At 29.4% G+C, this 17,883-nt stretch overlaps 1 protein-coding gene across 2 annotated transcripts in view; it reads right to left on the bottom strand.

The window, feature by feature from the left end:
• Positions 1 to 17,883, bottom strand: part of Mical (Molecule interacting with CasL) — a 69,119-nt gene that overhangs the window by 12,997 nt on the left and 38,239 nt on the right. For both annotated transcript variants that reach the window (XM_043047717.3, XM_043047716.3), the window contains exons 8-20: positions 16,364 to 16,621; positions 14,231 to 14,564; positions 13,464 to 13,660; positions 13,222 to 13,366; positions 12,990 to 13,108; positions 11,658 to 11,768; positions 11,183 to 11,575; positions 9,677 to 9,919; positions 7,157 to 7,349; positions 6,629 to 7,064; positions 5,103 to 5,350; positions 3,853 to 3,972; positions 106 to 3,366 (exon numbers count right to left, since the gene is read on the bottom strand). In XM_043047717.3, coding sequence (XP_042903651.2) covers positions 106 to 3,366; positions 3,853 to 3,972; positions 5,103 to 5,350; positions 6,629 to 7,064; positions 7,157 to 7,349; positions 9,677 to 9,919; positions 11,183 to 11,575; positions 11,658 to 11,768; positions 12,990 to 13,108; positions 13,222 to 13,366; positions 13,464 to 13,660; positions 14,231 to 14,564; positions 16,364 to 16,621 — 6,058 coding nt within the window. The remainder of the gene's footprint in view (positions 1 to 105; positions 3,367 to 3,852; positions 3,973 to 5,102; positions 5,351 to 6,628; positions 7,065 to 7,156; positions 7,350 to 9,676; positions 9,920 to 11,182; positions 11,576 to 11,657; positions 11,769 to 12,989; positions 13,109 to 13,221; positions 13,367 to 13,463; positions 13,661 to 14,230; positions 14,565 to 16,363; positions 16,622 to 17,883) is intronic.

Raw genomic sequence — 17,883 nt, forward strand, 5'->3', positions numbered from 1 at the left:
CAACAATACACAAAATAATAAGTACTAAACATGGGATAAAATAAACAATGGATAGCTTTATCATCAAGGTAAAAAGCTTGGGCTCTTCAAGTTGATGAAACTTACCAGAAGCTTTGGGAGCGAGTCCATTTTCCAATTTTGGAATAGGCAAATGAACAGGAAATGAAGAAATGTTTGTCTCTAGATTTCTGTACACAGTATATTTAGGAATGATTATGGCTTGCTGAGTAGAATGAGGAACATTAAAAATATCTTCTTGAGGAGGAGAAGTTTCTACAGGTGTAACGCTTTCTGGTGGCACTGATTTGGCCTTAGGCTTATTACCTTTTTCCTTAGCCTTGGCTAGCTTTAGGTGAGAGAATGGCTTTGACTTGTTGGCAGTTCCAATATCATTTGGAAGAGAAGTGGATAAATCTTTCTCAGAGCTTTTAGCTTTCTGTTTGACTTTTTCTTTAGATACATTACTTTTGCTGAAATTCAAAATAGAAAAAATAGATTTCTTTCCATTGCTTTTGGTTTTGTCATCCTCATTTAACCCTTCTGTGAGAGATCGCTTGCTTTTAGTTTTAGCTTGCATTTTGGGAATAATGGGGGATTCGCACACATTACTATCTGGACTAGTTTCAGACAAACTAGCAATACTGGAATGTTTTGTATGACCAACTTTGGCAGGCTGAATTTGCTCTTGGCTATTCTTAGAATCAAGGGAATCTGTTGAAACAGAATACTCATCGCCAGTGGATAATGAGCGATTTGTTGTTTTACATTGATTATTTGGCTGACTAGATACAATGGGAGCATCTGTACTTTTCCCTTTCATGAAGAGATTTGAGTTTTTAAACATGCTAAAAGTTTCTTCTAATGTATTGTTGTTCGTTTGACAAAAATTGTTTATCATCTCATCTTCGAGATCGTCATCTTGATCACAAAACTCATCACTGCAAAGCTCATCATAGTTTATAGAATTTAAAGAAAGTTGGCGACGATACTTTTTTCTGTAATTATTTGGACTGAGTCCAAGTTCTTCATCGCTTTTTAGACGGGCACGTGCTCTAGCTTCTTGTCGAGCTCTTTCTTGTTCAGCAGTACTCTGCATTCTTAAATATCTATCTTCATCAACAAGATCTGGGGTTTTGTACGTTGAAGCCATTGTTGAATCTGACAAAAAGTCGTCGTTTTTAGAATCCATTTTAGGAGTTGAAAAACCTTCCATAGAAGTAACCGGTTCAACAGGAGACATCATTTTCTCCTCATCGGCAAAGGGTAAACCTTGCAAATCTTCATGAACACTTTTCCGTTTTTCCCGTTTCTGTCTCAATTTAGAAATATCCATATCACATTTTGGTTTAATTTTTGTTGGGAAGTTCATGGGCTCTGAAGATTCAACCAGGGAACATGTATAAGGAGAAACAATATCTCCACGAGATTCAGAAGAGAATGATACAGAGGGATGCTTATGGTGGCCAGATTTTGGTTTACTGCTAGAATTTAGCTTTCCAGTACTACCAACAGACATATTGCTTTTCAAATTACTGGTAGGAGGATTACTTGTTGCGATTTGGTCAGGAAGAAAAACATCATTGTCCTTATCAACTTCATCAGACTTTAAATCATCAAAACTTTTCTGTTTCACACAGTTTTCATTTGAAATTTTATCATTTTCATCTAAACTATCATCACTTTTATTTAGTGATGAAAATGGTTGCTTTTGAAGATTAATATCTAAAGAACGAAGATAAATGGAATCACAAAATAAACTTTTTGGTCTAATTTTTTCAGCAAATCCTCCACCATAACCTTTATATTTAATATTAGGACTTGGTGAAGTGGATTTCGGACTATCTAATAATGGATTCGGACAAGAGGACACCATACGGTTTTCTATTAGATCTTTAGTCCTATTGATCAGCTCAAAGCTGCTTGATTTAGATTCAGAATCTGGACAGTTTTGTGCATCAGGAAGAATAGTTGATGCTTTTGGCACTGTTTCCTTAAGCTTAGCTGATGAGCATGATATTGATTTTGGTAAAGTATCATTAAATTTGAAAAAATCTGAGCTGCTGGGCAAACTTTGTGATAAGCATGTTTCAATATTTTTAGATTGCTTAGGTAGTTCTTCATCAATAGTATAATCGAGAGCAACTGGCGAATCAGAAATCAGTACAGTATTATTTTGATTGAATTTGCTTTCAGTGTTTTCATCCACATCTGACAGACTTTGCTTCAAATTTGAATGTAATTCATTAGATTCAGAATCATTTAGAACTAAACAACTTTCCTCTTCTTCATAACACGCAGGAAATGAGATACTTTTATCACTATCCCAGTCATATGTACTATTTCCTTTAGATTGATTATGTTTTCTAATTGTTATAAAAGATTTCTGTTTTGTATGATCATCTGAATCATCAAGGAATTCATTCAAAACTGATTCTTCACTGTTGACATCAGCACTGCTATTTGCAATTTCTAAAACCTCTGGCACGGCCTCAACAGAATTACAAATTACACTTAAGTCTTTGCAATCTTCAAAGCAGTCGCGGACTTCATTTCGATTAGCTTCAGCACATTTTGGAGATGGTGTGCATAAATCAATTATTTCTATTTTATTGGAAAGTTTATCAGCAGAATTCTCAACAGGTGGGAATGTAGAATCATGCATGCCTGTTTTATTTACTTTAGTAAATGGAGTAGATGTAAGTACTTTGCTATGAATTTCATCAGCTAAATTCTCACAACTTGTATGCTTTTCTACAAAGTCTTCGCTGGGATCTAAAATGGATTCTTGAGCTGATTTCAATATATCAGCAACAATATCTTTTGCAACCGAATTTACATCTGATGCAACACTAATATCAGGGGAGCTCTCTTCAGTAGCAAGAGGAGCTGCAAGTTTAGGTAATGTGTCCATACATTCAGGTTTAGATGAAACAGTTTCAGATTTAGAAAAATTATTATCTACTTTCTTGTCACTAAGCTCTACAAACTTACCATCAACATTCAGGATTTCAGCATTTGTATCCACTTCAACCGGGCTGTTTACAGACGAAGCAAAGCAAGTGGGACTATCTTCTTTTATATCAGCTGTAGAAATATCAGATACAATAACTACTGAATCATCAATATCAGCGGTGGTTTTACTGTCAACATTGTTGGCCTTATTTGCATCGTTATTTACATTCCATTCTTGGTCCAAATCAGTATTTTGAGGAGGTGATTCATATATTACTATAGTAGGTATCTGTTGTGGAGGTAGAGGAGCAGAATCAGACTCTGAGTCAGAATCTATTTCAGTACCAGATTCATCTCCAGAGCCTTCTTCAGTGTCACTTTCATTTTGTGATAGATCAGATTCTGATGTTTCATCTAAAATGATAAAAAAAGTTTTTAAAGTTTTCTAATTAAATTATTAACAATAATGGGAAATCTGAAAAACATAAATTTGAAAACATAAGACATTTTGTTTACATTAAAACAGCCATACAAACCAACCTAGTTTAATTAAAAAAAAATTTAACAAACACACTTTTACTGCAATCTCATTGAATCACGATTTTTCTAATCTCAAAATAACTTATGCATAAATTTAACACATGCACTTAAAAAAATAAAATAAAAAATAGGGGTTGTAATGTTTTAAAAAATTTATCAACTAATTGAAATTTAACCTTTTCTTCCTGAAATTTTTCTTTGAAGTTTAAAATATTGCTGATTTAATTTTGACTTATAAGTTTCACCAGCAGTAAATATTAACTACTAGTTTTGCTACAAAAATTTATATTTACATAATAAAATTACAACTGATTTGTTAAGATTATTATAGCTTTTAGTAATTTTCCTTAACATCATTACCTGCCGAAACTTTATTAATGGACTTCAAATCAATTACAGGAACTTCCATTGAAAATTCTTTTTCTTCCGGAGTTTTACTTAGTTCAACCTCTTCATTTTCTTTTGTTTCTTGATTATCTTCTATAAATAAAAATTTCAATTTAGTAATGAGGAAGCAAAAACTATCATTTATGACAAAAGGACAAACAAAAATAACCGAAAAATATCATACTGGTATACATTCTAAATGAAATATTTTGCTGAAATTTCATTACAATATGAGCCTATCTTGAAATCTTCAAAATCTATAACTCAAGTATTCTGCACAAAGTTTTTGAATGGAAAATTCCTTAGAAATCCATCATTATATTATAACCTTGATTATCAAAAGTGATTGGGACCAAACCCTATTCCGATGATAAGGCTTATCATTTTAATTATCTATTTTCACCACCAATAAATTATGAAAACTGAACTACTATTTTCTTAGTAACAACTAGTATAGTTTAATATTATTCTAACTATTAAATAAATGTTTACCTGACAAACACATATATAAAGATGGTCTAAAAATTATTACATGTCTCTTGAAAGTGGTTTAAAATGAACTTAATTAAATAATTATGTTACTACTATATTATGAAGATTTTATTATCACAACTAATGACTGGGAAGCAATATTTATAATGTTGGATGCAGTATAATTTCAATCTATGATAAAAAAGGTTGAAAAATGATAGTACTATCTAGAAGCCAATAGCATTAAAAGTTATTCTCAATGAATATAGGGGGAAAAAAAGCCTCCAATTTTGTGATGCTTGAATGCATTTTTGCAAAAGCGTTAAAAAAAAAGAAGACAAATTAAGTGTAAATAGAAAGCAATATTTGTAAAAGAATAAAATAATTTTAAGATAACCAGCATGTGAATAATGATCATTTTTAAAAAATAAAAATAAGGGTTGGTGCCATCTTACGCACAACAAAACCCAAATATTTTTTTAAAATTAAGGTCTTCTTAATATTATTGATTAAAGCTTGAGCTTCAACAATATTCAGACCCTGAAAATTATATATTGAGTATTACTGGAAAATACTCTTCATTTTTAACTTGAATAATTTTAATGCATTTAAAGCCCCTGAAATGTTGTATAGCCAGAAAATCATCCAATACCTTTATAAATTCTCTAAAAAAATCTGAAAAAAATTTAATACTAGAATTGAAAGTAACAAAATGCAGTAATAATGTTGATAAGAAAAATCATAATATATACCTTCTTCACTATTTTCTGTACTATATTCTGCATCGCTATCAATGTCCTGACTAGTATCATCACTACCGATTTCAGTATCTGATTCTTCGTCATCAGCAGATGATGACGATGAAGAAAAATTGCACAAAAGAGAGTGCTCAGTAGAATACTTTTTATTCCATGTTTCAGCCAATTTTCTAGTTTCATCAGCAGTTAATGATCTCTCCAATTCTTCTGCAAATGCTTCTTCATCTGTTTCAGAATCAGTGCTACAAAAAATTTCAAGAACAAGAGAAATCATTAGAATAAACTGCAAAAATAAGCAAACAGAAACACTGGAAGTTAGAAACATTGTTAAAAATTAACCACATTTGCTTCCTCACCTACACCCGAAATTCATGTATTCCTAATCTTTGTTCAGTTATTAGTTGGATATTTACACCAGTTTAACTCATAATTAGAAGTAAATTTTTTTAAGCACTGCATTTAAACTGTTTTTAATAATGCAATAAGAAGTTAGAAAGAATAAGGATTCTTAGTGTACACTTAAAAAATTGAAAAAACAGAAACCCACTCTTTTTGCTTTACACAAGTCCAATGTATTAATATGAGATTTTCAAAATTATGAAAACTGGTAAATGAAATTAAAAAAAGTATGAATCTAAATTTTTTTTCTTTTCAAACTGTTAAAAATTTAATTATTTAAATTTTGATAATTTTAAATGCCTGTAAATATATTTATAATAAAATTTTAAAAAAAATTCTTAAAACCTTGTGAAAACTTAAATTCAAATTATATCCTTCACTATCGAAACTATATCACCAATGCTAAAGTTACTAAATATATCTTAATTCTTGTCTTAGCTTGCATACTTCATTTTATTTGTAGAAGAAGCCCCTCCTTCCTATTCAAGCATATCATAGTTACTATTTTTATAAATCAATTTTCCCACCAAAATCAAATTTTTCTTTCCGAGGCTGACAATTACTTACATGGAAATCTAGATAAAAAGAGACAAACAGTGCCATTATTTCTTATTAAAGCAGTATTATGAACTTTTTCTTTACAACAATGTAACATTATTTTACCAAAATGCATTGAGTAAATGGCTCAGAAAATCAAAACTGAGTAAATTTTAATTTCGTGTTTGCAACATTTCTGAATACCTACAATATATCTTCCATTCAGTATGATGATAAATATTGACATTATTTTACTCTTTTTTTATTAACTGTTTATTTAGATGGAAAAACAAAAACCAAATATACGTTCAGTACAAATAAAAATATTAATCATTATTTATAGATTGTATTGAGAATGAATGAAAAATGTATCATGGGAAAATGTATAAAAATTCAAGAAAATGATAACTGAAATTGACATTCAGGAAATATTCACATTCAATATATATATATATATATATATATATATATATATATATATATATATATATATATATATATATATATATATATATATATGTATGTATAAAATGGAACATTAGACTAAATAAAAACCTTCAAATTTTAATAAACAAATTAAATACCTCAAGTCTGAATAGTCATCTTCACTGGTAGCCAAATCTTGCGATGGACCGAAATTCTTTTGAGTAAGTTCTTCTTCCTCCAACTCACTAGTTAAAAGATCATCTTCAGAGAATTCTAATATGCTGTTTTCATACTCCACTCTTTCTGGGGTTTGGTCACGTCCAATGGCATTCTCGGGTTCCTCTAAGAAACTCATAGCTGGTTTAAGTTTTTCTTCTACTACCTCTGGAGATGCTGAAGGCGCATCTTTGTTGTCGACAGACTGGCGACCAGGTGACAGCGCTTTTTCAGTATTGTCGAGCAAGATTTGGTAAAGCTTTTCTTTCTCCTGCTTCTCTATCGCACAAGAGAGAAACGCTTCTTTTCTCTTCATCATTTCTTGTCTTCTAACATCCTGTTTTTGCATTCGGAAATGGGGTATGCAATAGAATTTTCCTATACAAAGATAGATGTGCAAAACCAATTAACACCAGTAAGTTGATAACATTTTTAAAAAAAAGAGAGATAGAGAGAGCAATGTAACAAACCTCCACATAAGGCATCGCTATCATAAGCATATTCTCCAAGCCTTAAAGCAGCCCCACAAAACTCACATTTGAAACATGTACGATGGAAGAATAATCCTTCGGCACTTAAACGCTGCATTAAATATACACGCTCTTTGCAAAAATAACAGACAGCGCTTGCAGAAGTACCTCTTGGAGTGTCTGGTTCAACGTTCTACAAAATGAAAGAACCATTAAATTATACATAACTATACAATGCTTTAAAAAAAAAAAAAACTTAAATTATTTGCTTATGCTAATAATAACCTACAGGATTACTTATACTTGTTGAAAAACAAGCATGACAATAGCATTTGTATTTAGATTCGAAGAATGATGAAAAAAAATTATAATACATTTAATATCGTTTTTTTTTTTTTTTTTTTTAAAACAAATAACACAAAAAGGGCTTTAAAAATATTATTAATAATGTAGACATGAGATGGTCGTTAGACTCAATCCACCAAATTATGGAATCATAATTTCTTGCTCATGAAGTCGGATTGATAATGTTTGAGTTTTAAAATAGAAAGGAACTTGCTGTCCGTTCCATTACTGTCCATCAGCAATTAGTACAATACATAGTCAATTAAAATCAGTACAGTATTGACACTAAAAAGAATAAAGTATGTCCTTATTGAAGAATGATACAAAACCAAAAGAAAAAGAACAGTGGATTCTTGAAAATGCTGATGCAGTGGCCTAAATGAAACTTCCCTTATTGGATGAACAGAGTTTGAAATTTGCTAACGAGGACAAAACTATAAGAGAAAAAATGAAACATTTACAGGAAAAGTCGAGGATCGAAAAATCGACGGCAAATAAAAAACATAGAAATGTGTAACTCAGAAAAACATAAGTGACTACATAGCAAGAGCTTGTACACTATCAACAAAATGTGCCAGTCTAGGACCAGAAATTTTGGAGAGTTACTATACAGTTCAAGGAGTAAGAGGAAAATTTACAAAAATTAGAGAAACCCTAAAAATACAGAAAGAAGAGCAGCTAGACAACATTCTCGAAACATTCAAAGAGGAAGAAAACATATTAAAACAAAAATCAGATAATTTCACCTGAAATATAGAAGCATTCCGAATAAAAACTAGAAATAAAAAGAATATGCCCAATTTTTGTTATATCTAGAAGAAGCCAAATCACATTGTAATGGACTCAGAGAAGCATCTTCACACGACAAAATTGTTAAGTTAAAAAAACAAAAATGAATTAGTCCACTTGGCAGGTAAGAACTTAACTTTAAAAGTCTGTAGGTATAGGAACTGTAAAACTTTTGTTAATGAATGCAAAAATATTATTACTATTGGTAATATTTTATTTGTTCCAACTTTAAGAAATAATTTAATTTCTGTATCTAAGTCAATTGAAAAAGGTTATAAATAGAATCGGTTGCCAACAACAATATTTTGATTTTAAGTAATAATAATGATATTGTTTTCAAAGCTATAAATGTAAATGATTGTTTAGAAATTTAGATTGAACCTTTTAATGATATAATTTCTGCAGATCCTATTGAATGCAATTTAGTAAAAAGTTTTGATGTTTATGATATTTGGCACAAAAGACTATGTCATTTAAATCAACAATATATGTCTCAAATACAAAATATTATTGGCATTGATGTCAAACATTTTGAAATTTCTTACTGTGAATTATGTGATAGTTGTAAAAAATATTCAAAATAAATGTTGATCAAAATAATTCTATTTTAGAATTGGGTCACGCTGATTTAGCATGGTCAATTAATTGTAATTCTTTATGTAATTCAAAATATTTTTTAGTATTTGTTGATGACTATTCTAGAATGTATTTTTCTTATTCCTTGAAGCATAAATATGAAGTATTTGATGCACTAATTTTAACGAAAGATGTGAAAATTTAATGAATAAGTAAATAAAACATTTCAGAACAGATAATAGATTAGAATTTGTGGATAATGATTCGTATAAATTTTTAGAAAAAACTGTACTAAATGTTACTTTATCCTTGGTGCTCTTGTAGTCAAATTTATTACAATATTTTATTAAATCCTTTGAAAATAAAACTTACTCTTACTTAAAAACTTATTTATTAAGATAAATATGACAAAAAAAAATTAAGCTAATTAGATGCCAATAATACATACTACATAAAATAATGAATAAGCTAAAACAGATTGCAAAAACTTAAATTTTTACACTTTAAGAACTGGTGTTATAATTCTTTTTACCTCTGTTCCATGTTATTTATTTCTATCTCTATTCCATTTAGTGCTTTGAAAGCACTAAATTTCAATTTTAAATGTGACGATTCATGTTGCCATTATATTTACATTGATTTTCAAATTAAATTTAAGAATGTTTGATTCTATAACCTTGAACTTTATTTTTTTTAATATTATGCTAACAAAATCATTTTACTACATTATTACTTCGTTTAAAAATGGATAAAAAAAATTCCTTCTTAAGAATATTAAGTTTAAAACTATTTTTCAATAAATATAAGTACCCCTTTCGAAACAGGTGCAGGCGGTAACGGATCTTTTCTCCCACCAGACTTCTTGTTCCAAATTGTCGTCATGTGTTCAGTCATTGCTGCTGTTTGATTGTGGCCTCGCTCTCCTCTATTTAAATTTCCTTTAGATAACCTATCTTTTAATCGGTTTAAGGAGGCATCAAATTTTTTATATCTGGCTTCTTCTTCTGGTGTAAGAGTTCCACCAGCTTTTAACTTTTCATCCATTTGGTGTAACTAAAAAAAACCATATCAAAATTCATTAAAATTTCGATATAACTAAAAAATTTAAAGAAAAGCAAGCATAAATGGAACTAAAAGAAAGCCTTGTTTAAAAATTAGCAGAAATTTAGCTAATAGCCCATAAAAAATGAATACAAAGAAGCTTATCCACTGCTTTAACCCTTTTGCACCGGACGGGACATGTGCTGTCCCAGTCAGGAAAAATTTTGATATTACGGCTGGGACAACATATGTCCCAGATACTGAAAAACATCTAGGACAGAAAATAATGCCACATTGGGTCTCCAAACTGATTCGAAGGCAGTCTCAATTGTTCTGAGTCCATAAGTTTCTCATCTTAATCGTATCCGATCTAATCGAGCAAACGACAACTCTCAAGGTTGCTCAGTTGATAATTCTAATTTTTTACACCAATTTATTCATTTCCTTCTAACACTTGCCCCTTGCATTTTTACACGAAATTTTTCAGATATTTCTCCCATTTTCTCTCCTTCTTCTGATGAAGGGTCGAAATTAGTCGAAAGAGAATTTATCTTGACAACAAATTGAGACAGCTCGCTTATATTAGTGACTTTTCTGAAACTGAAAACTCTTGAGTCCTCACTAGAGACTAGAGGAAAACAGCGAGAGCTAAGTCTACATTAGAGGTTTATAAATAAATATGTTAAAGCAAATGTACATGAAAATGTTAACAAAAAAAAGTTGTCTAAAATATACATCAAAATGTTAAGTAAAATGTCAATAAAAACGAGATATTGACTCTAGAATTCCGGTCGGGATTTCCGTATTCTAAAGTTCGGATTCGGGGGACAGAATTCTAGAATCCTTCTAGAATTCGGAATCTAGAATTGACTCTAGAATATCCTGTCCCAGCTTTCAGATGCTTTGAGTTTACGGTGGGACATATGCTGTCCCATCAATGAAGCTTGTGAAATCATTGTTGTTGATGATGCCCTGTTATGGGGACGTTTATGCGCCTCCAAGACCTTTAGGCATAAAAGCTATTTTATTTAATAATCGCTTGGAAGAGAAATAACTGATCCCGGTAATTGGGTGCACTCGGACTGATTTTTTGCCGTATTAAAAGGGTTAAACCAATCATGAAGCTGAAATAAACTTTAATCACAAGATATTTTTACACACTATCACATGAAAATAAAACACCAAATCCAACTATGATACTATTTTAACTAGTAGATAGCGAGGAGATGAAAAAAAGGTATGCATTTAAGTGTAAACAAATCTTTAATTACTAACCTTATTAGTAAATATTTCTTTGAATACAGCAGGCTTGTCTGGATGTGAAGTTTTATGCCGGGTGTTTTGTTGTTTAATCTTTTCATCAACAACTTTCATAATCCATTCATCTTTTTGCAATTTCCCAACCTTTGGAGATCTAGACTTTTTAGTAGTTACTGCATTACCATTATTTTGGAGTTGCTGTTGCAGCATTTTTACACTTAACTCAGACTGTTCAGATCGCAGATGCAATCCTTTTGCACTTTCTAACTCAGCCATGTCACAACGTAAACCAGCATCTCTCTTCATTTTCTCTTCTAAATTTTTTGCCCGGGTATTGATGGACTCTCTAGGTTTACCAGTAGAAAGCATTTTGTAGTCAGTAAGAATTATATCCTGGTTTGCTTTGTCCTACAATTAAAGAAATGGGCTTTTAATGATTCATATGACAAATATAAAGCAAGATCAAAGTTTGATATCTAGAAATACTTACAAGCGAAGCCCTTTCCTTGGATTTTCTTTTATGAGCGAAGAGTGATGAGCTCTTTTTTCGTATATTTTCTCCTTTATCTCTCTCTTTGGCCATTTCTTTTTCAACAGAATACTACATGGGGGTTAAAATGGAAGAAATAATACTTCAGAACTATATTTTATCCGAATCAAGGTGAAAAAATATATAATGATATAGTAATATAAAACTACATTAATCAATAATTAATATTTACTAATTTTTGACTATTAACAGTTCAGTGTAATATCCAGTTGCTTTTCTGCTTGGGAAACATTTTCCCCAAATTACTCAATAGGGATATTTCAGTAAAAATTTGTTTAAATAGCACAGCAGTTGAAAAATTATCAGTATTTTTGGTATATATCCAAGATTAGTTTGATAATTAAAGGTATTTTTTAGAATGAGAAACGGTACTTATCCGAAAATATATAAAAATTCTATAGAATTGGATTGAGCGCAAAATTCAATAGAACGAGAGCAATAATAGGTTAACCTCTACCAGCACAAGAGAAAATAAATTCTACTGATTTCTCCGAGGCAAAATGAGAAAAAAAACTAGATTGCCTTGGAGTCATAGAACTAATGTTTGTATGAAGGTATATGCTGCAAAGGGAAAAATTTTGTAATTATTTGGCAGATTTTTGCTATTTGACGAATTAATAAACTTAATATACAAAAAAAAAAAAACTACATTAGCTAAGATTTTTTCTAAAATCAATCAAGATAAAACAAGAAAATTAATTGATAGTACGTTAATAGAATTATGCAGGGAAACATTGCTGTTAATGATAAATTTTAGGGAACATGTTTCATAATTTATTTTATAGATTCATAAAAATGCATAAGAAATTAACAGGATGTATTTGTTCATTTTTTTTAATCTTCTTCACTTTGAAAGTTAAGATTTAAGTATTTTGTGCAGTCTGTTTAATCGAGGGTTAAAATAGTTAATCGAAAGTTAAGACCTTTTACCTTTGAATCAAAATTTCAATTATAATACTCATAAAAATTGTATGTTAAAAAATAATTCTAACATCACAGAACAAATTTTTATAAAGTTTAACTTAAAATAGTTTTATCTGTGCGACATCACAACACATTTGCATTTGAAAATTAATAGCAAGTAAAAAATTCCTACTCTTCTTTTTTAAATTTAAATAAAAGTGCAGACATTTCAAATTTCTGCGTTAATATCAAAACTTTTAATTTCCCCCAAGTTTTTGAAGCTACCTTCATAAACTTGAGTTTTCCTGAGGCATATGAGCCCTAAAGCATAATACTGAAAACTGTTTTTAAGGAATATAATTTACTTACTTTTCTTTTTCCTTGAAGTCTATTGCTTACTTTATTTAGAATTGTCAACGGAGTTGAATGAATTTGTTTACTAGGGCTACTAGTTCGTTCTTCGTTTAGATTAGACTTTGGTAGAGAAACTGCAAAGGAAAATTTTTTGTAAAAAAAGTTTTAATCCAAAATTTTAGATGGTATACTCAAAAAGTATGCATTGAAACAAGAAACAATAATGCAACAAGCAAAAATTTCTTACCAACAGGAATTTCCCCACGAAAACTTTCATAAACTTGCGATATATAAGATACCATTGTCAATTTATCAGGAACAGAACATTCAGCCATTTCTTGTCCAGTCATTACTGGTGGAATTCCGAGTTCTCGTTCACAAACATCAAATGCCTAGAAATTAAAATAAACAAAAATTTAAATAACTTTAATTATTCATGACATATATGCACACTCTAATAATAAATATACATTATGACAAAATACATACCAATTGATTGTTTTTAGTTACATTTTCTGGATCTAAGTCAGAGAGGTTTATAAGATCAGGTCTGTAGTGATGAAGAATGGCACATAGTGCTAAGCCATCTTTCCAAGAGGTTGTAAAATTTTCTATTCTTATTTTATCATTAAGTGCTACCTGTTTCTTACACCAATTCAAAAGTGTATCTGGGTGAATCATTGATTCTGAAAAACAACAAAAACATTTCTAACATTAAATCACACAGCTAAAGAGCAGTATTTTCTTTTTAAATTGGAAATAACAAATGAAAACATTGAAAGTAATGAAGGAATTCTATGTACGGCAACATACTTTAAATTATATAATGTACCAAAAGAAAGACAGCACACCATGTGCTTTCAGTCTAAATTTCAATTATATGTTAAAAAGCAAAAATATTTTTAGTTTCTTAGGTGTTTTAAAATTAAACATAACATTTGCCTTAGATCACCCCAAAATCGCCAATATTTCTTGATTTCTTTTAAGGAACATTTAGAAAGTAATTTTTAAGCGGTTTTGTCGGATGATTTGAAGATTTAATCTGGTAGACATATTTTACTACAACATATCAGCTATAAAAGAGAACAAAAGAAATGAAGTTAAAAAAAATTTTTTTAAACAGATTCATGAAGTTTTTTTTAATGGCTTAAAATTTTTTGTGAAAGAAACAAAAATTTATTATTAAAAAAATGTCAAAATAAACAAAATTTAAAACCCATTCATTAGAAAAAATTAAAAACATAAGAGATGCAAACCTTTTCTTCTTTTCTTTTTAGGAACTTCAACAACACCATCTAAAATGTTTTCTTCTATTTTACCATCAGTGTCATATAAAGATCTCACTTGAGAGGGTAACACAGCATGAAGGTTCAAGTTTGGATATCTAGATGAAGGATTCAGAGTGTACTGATTGGAATCTTTACTCAAATTTTCTGGTGTGGTTTGTGCCAGCAATCGATAAATAGATTCCCTTTCAGCAAGCACTTGAAGATTCGATAATTTTCCAGAAGCCCAGCTGCGGATCATCCAGGCTGCATCGAATGAACTTAAAAAGCCACGAGCACATCCTGATCCAGTGGGCCAAAATGGCTGCAAAAATGCACAGCTTTATAAGTAAGTTAAGAAAAAAGAACATCATAGTGCATTCTCTAATAATAATATAAAATATCCCTAAGCTTTGCAGAATTTTAGACAAAATGAATAAATAAATAAAAAATAAAGTTAACAGAATATAATTTTATAAAAACGAAATAATTTGTAGGTTTTAATTTCAAAATTGAAATATTTAAAATAATCTAGTTAATTTAGCAGGAAATTATTAATTTCAATGTTATTTGCAGAACAGTAAAATTTGTGACAACAATAAAAAAGTTCAAAAGGGAAAAAAAATACATACTTTTTAGGAATAATTTGACAAGTTTATTGATTTGCATTAATATATTGCTTGTAAGTGTTTCATGGAAATTTTGTCACACACAAGTTTTGTCTTTCCAAAGTTGTAAACTTGCTTTTTGCAAATTATATTTTCATACCTAATGTATGTAATTTTAAAAAAAATATGCAAATTTTTTTTTAAAAAAATGAGAAGCCAAGACCTGTGTGTTAAATATATTCTGCCAATAACATAAATAATATTAAGAAAGGAGAGAGATAAGCGAGCAAAGTAATAACAGAGGCTATCAAATTGTTTTGGAAAAAGTTTTTAGAGGAAATTAGATATTTTTTCTAATAAAGTTTAAAACAGTTTTTCTAATATAGTTTAAGAATCAATAAAATTTAGATTTTATAAATTTTAAAATGGTATTGTACCTAAAAATTTCTTTTTTACACTTTATCATATATGATTTTTATTATATTTACTCTTTATTTGATATTTACAATAAGATGTCCATCTTTGTTTTGCAAACAAACACGTTAATTGCTGAGTTAAGTTTTAATTATGTTTTATGGCTATTTTCTTTCATAATTACTTTCGTATAATAATAAAATGTTTTTAAAGAAGAGAAGGAAAATATTTAAAGATATATATAACTTTTAAAGGAATAGAAACATCCTTATTCAGAACAGACTACAAAAGCTTGGTTCCTGAAGTGTGGCACTCCATTATTGAAAGGAAAAAATTGACTTATGTAATATTTGAAAATTTCTAAAATATGAATAAAATATTTTTAAAGAATGAATGAAGAATTCATTCTTTAGAATACGTCTATTATTACAAATTATTATTATGAATTTCGTTACTTATTATTAAGAATTTAAAAAATTAGTGAAGCTTTAAAAAAGTTTTTTTCTTTTTTTTAATTACGTCAAAAATTGGTAAAATAGTAGAAATTTTAAATAAACATTCCAGAGACAATTCTTCACGATTATTTTTCCTTAATTTACTATAAAAAATTTGTGGTATGTAAAATAAAAAACTGTAAAAAATAATGGCACATAAAATAAAAATGAATCCACAAGTACATAAACCATAAAAGTTAGGGTTAACTTCTTTAGACACTAGCAAAATGGATTACATGAAGAATGGAGCTGCTGATATTTCAAAATAAAAATTGGTTAGAGAAATCCTACTCAATTAAATATCCATACAGTTTAAACTCTCAAAATGACAGCAATATGTTTTAATTAAACCTATCATCATCACTTGGAGCTATAGCTTTTAAAAGACCTTTCCTATTTTAAGACATTTGCAATACCACTAGTAGCCATAGCAACAATATATTTATTAAGTTAAAAAAGACACTAAAATAATATAAAGCTTTGAGGTCAAACTTCATGTATGTAGTAAGTCATGTTTTGTTTGGCCACATGGCTGTAGATTATGTAAAAAAAGAAAAAAAAAGGTAGGAATTGAGATGAATTTTTTTTTAAAGATTCGACTAATTTACCTCTAGGAGACTGTCTCCAACAAGTCCTTGTAGAAGTTTATGCCCTCTTCTCTCAACAACACGGCAAGCATTTTCTGCTGCATACATGGAAGTAAAATCAAACATAGCGACGTCTGCCTGGCCATAATGGTTAACAGCAAAGTCGAGACTTGGTAGCTGATAACTTGTGGCAAAGTCAGCTGCATCTCTAGCATACTCCATAAGTGCTTCCCTGTCTACATTCTCAGCAGCTAGTAGTCTTGCAGTATCATTGAAATCCTACAAGCAAATACAATCTTAATAAGGAAATCACAAAGTAAAATAGATTTTTCCAATCATATAGGATTTTTATTTCCTTACAACAAAAATACTTTAAAGAAATTATTTTCAGTACATTAATTGAAATAAGAGAAACTATCGAGTGAAACTTGAGCATATAAGCTGTACATTTTTTTGTCATAGTTAATAATCTTTTCTTTTGGAAAGGTTAGAAAAAATTTCCTAATTAGATACTTTTTAAAGTATTTATCAGTTGTAGTAGACATAATTGTATTAAATTATTTATGAAACAAACAAATAATGTTACAAGCAATATTATTAAAGGATTGTCTTGATGCTTTTTTACAGCAGATTTTTGTTGCTAATCTGTACAATACAGCAGAGCTCATTCTAGACAGACAGAAAAAAGGGCAGGGTGCAGAAGTTTAAAAAAAGGGCATTATTATTCAAAAAAGGCAATAGTTTCTTTCTGTGGGCTTTACACATTCTATTAAAAAACATTGTCAATTAGTAAAAGAAAAAATAATATTTTTCACTTTACAAAAAGTAGCAAAGCAATCATATTAATTACTAATTTTTATTAATAAATTAACATATATATATGGAGTTAATGAGCTAATTAGCTTAGTAATTTGTTTAAAATGCATGCATATATTAATAAAATAATAAATGTATGTTTTTAAGTGTCTGTAGTTATGATTTAATGTAAATGGCTAATAATAATTATGATTTAATGATAGTGGAAGTAACTGTAAACTTTCAAAGACAAGTGCAACAATGGGGTGTGATGGCTATCTTTCCTTTCCCATATAAATCTATGCATTGACAGCAATGACAAACTAAATAAAAAGAGTTGAAAATAACAAAAGTATAAGAAATTCATTGTAGAATTTGGGGAAAAAAGAAAGGTTGAGGAAAGAAAGGGCAAAAAGGGTACCATCAGGGCACTAATTTACTTCAGGGGCTACAGAGTGGATTCTTTTGACTAAAAGAGCAGCAGGGTGCTGCACCCTGTTTACACTGCCTAGAATGAGCTCTGAATACAGTAAAGTTTATAATTGTTGCACACTTTGATTCAAATGTAAAGAACATTCCAGATTTTAATATATTTTAGAATCCTCAAGTCTAGGTTAGATTTTTGGTTTTATTGTTGTACTGTTTTGAGAAAACTACACTTGTAATACTAAATCTATAATATACTTTACTATATCCAAATCATTACGTTACATAAGTCAAGTTTTAAAATAATGAATAAGGTTAAA

Source organism: Parasteatoda tepidariorum, chromosome 1 (genome assembly GCF_982258835.1).
Source record: "Parasteatoda tepidariorum strain Cologne lab strain chromosome 1, Ptep-v5.0, whole genome shotgun sequence".
NCBI lineage: Eukaryota > Metazoa > Arthropoda > Arachnida > Araneae > Theridiidae > Parasteatoda > Parasteatoda tepidariorum.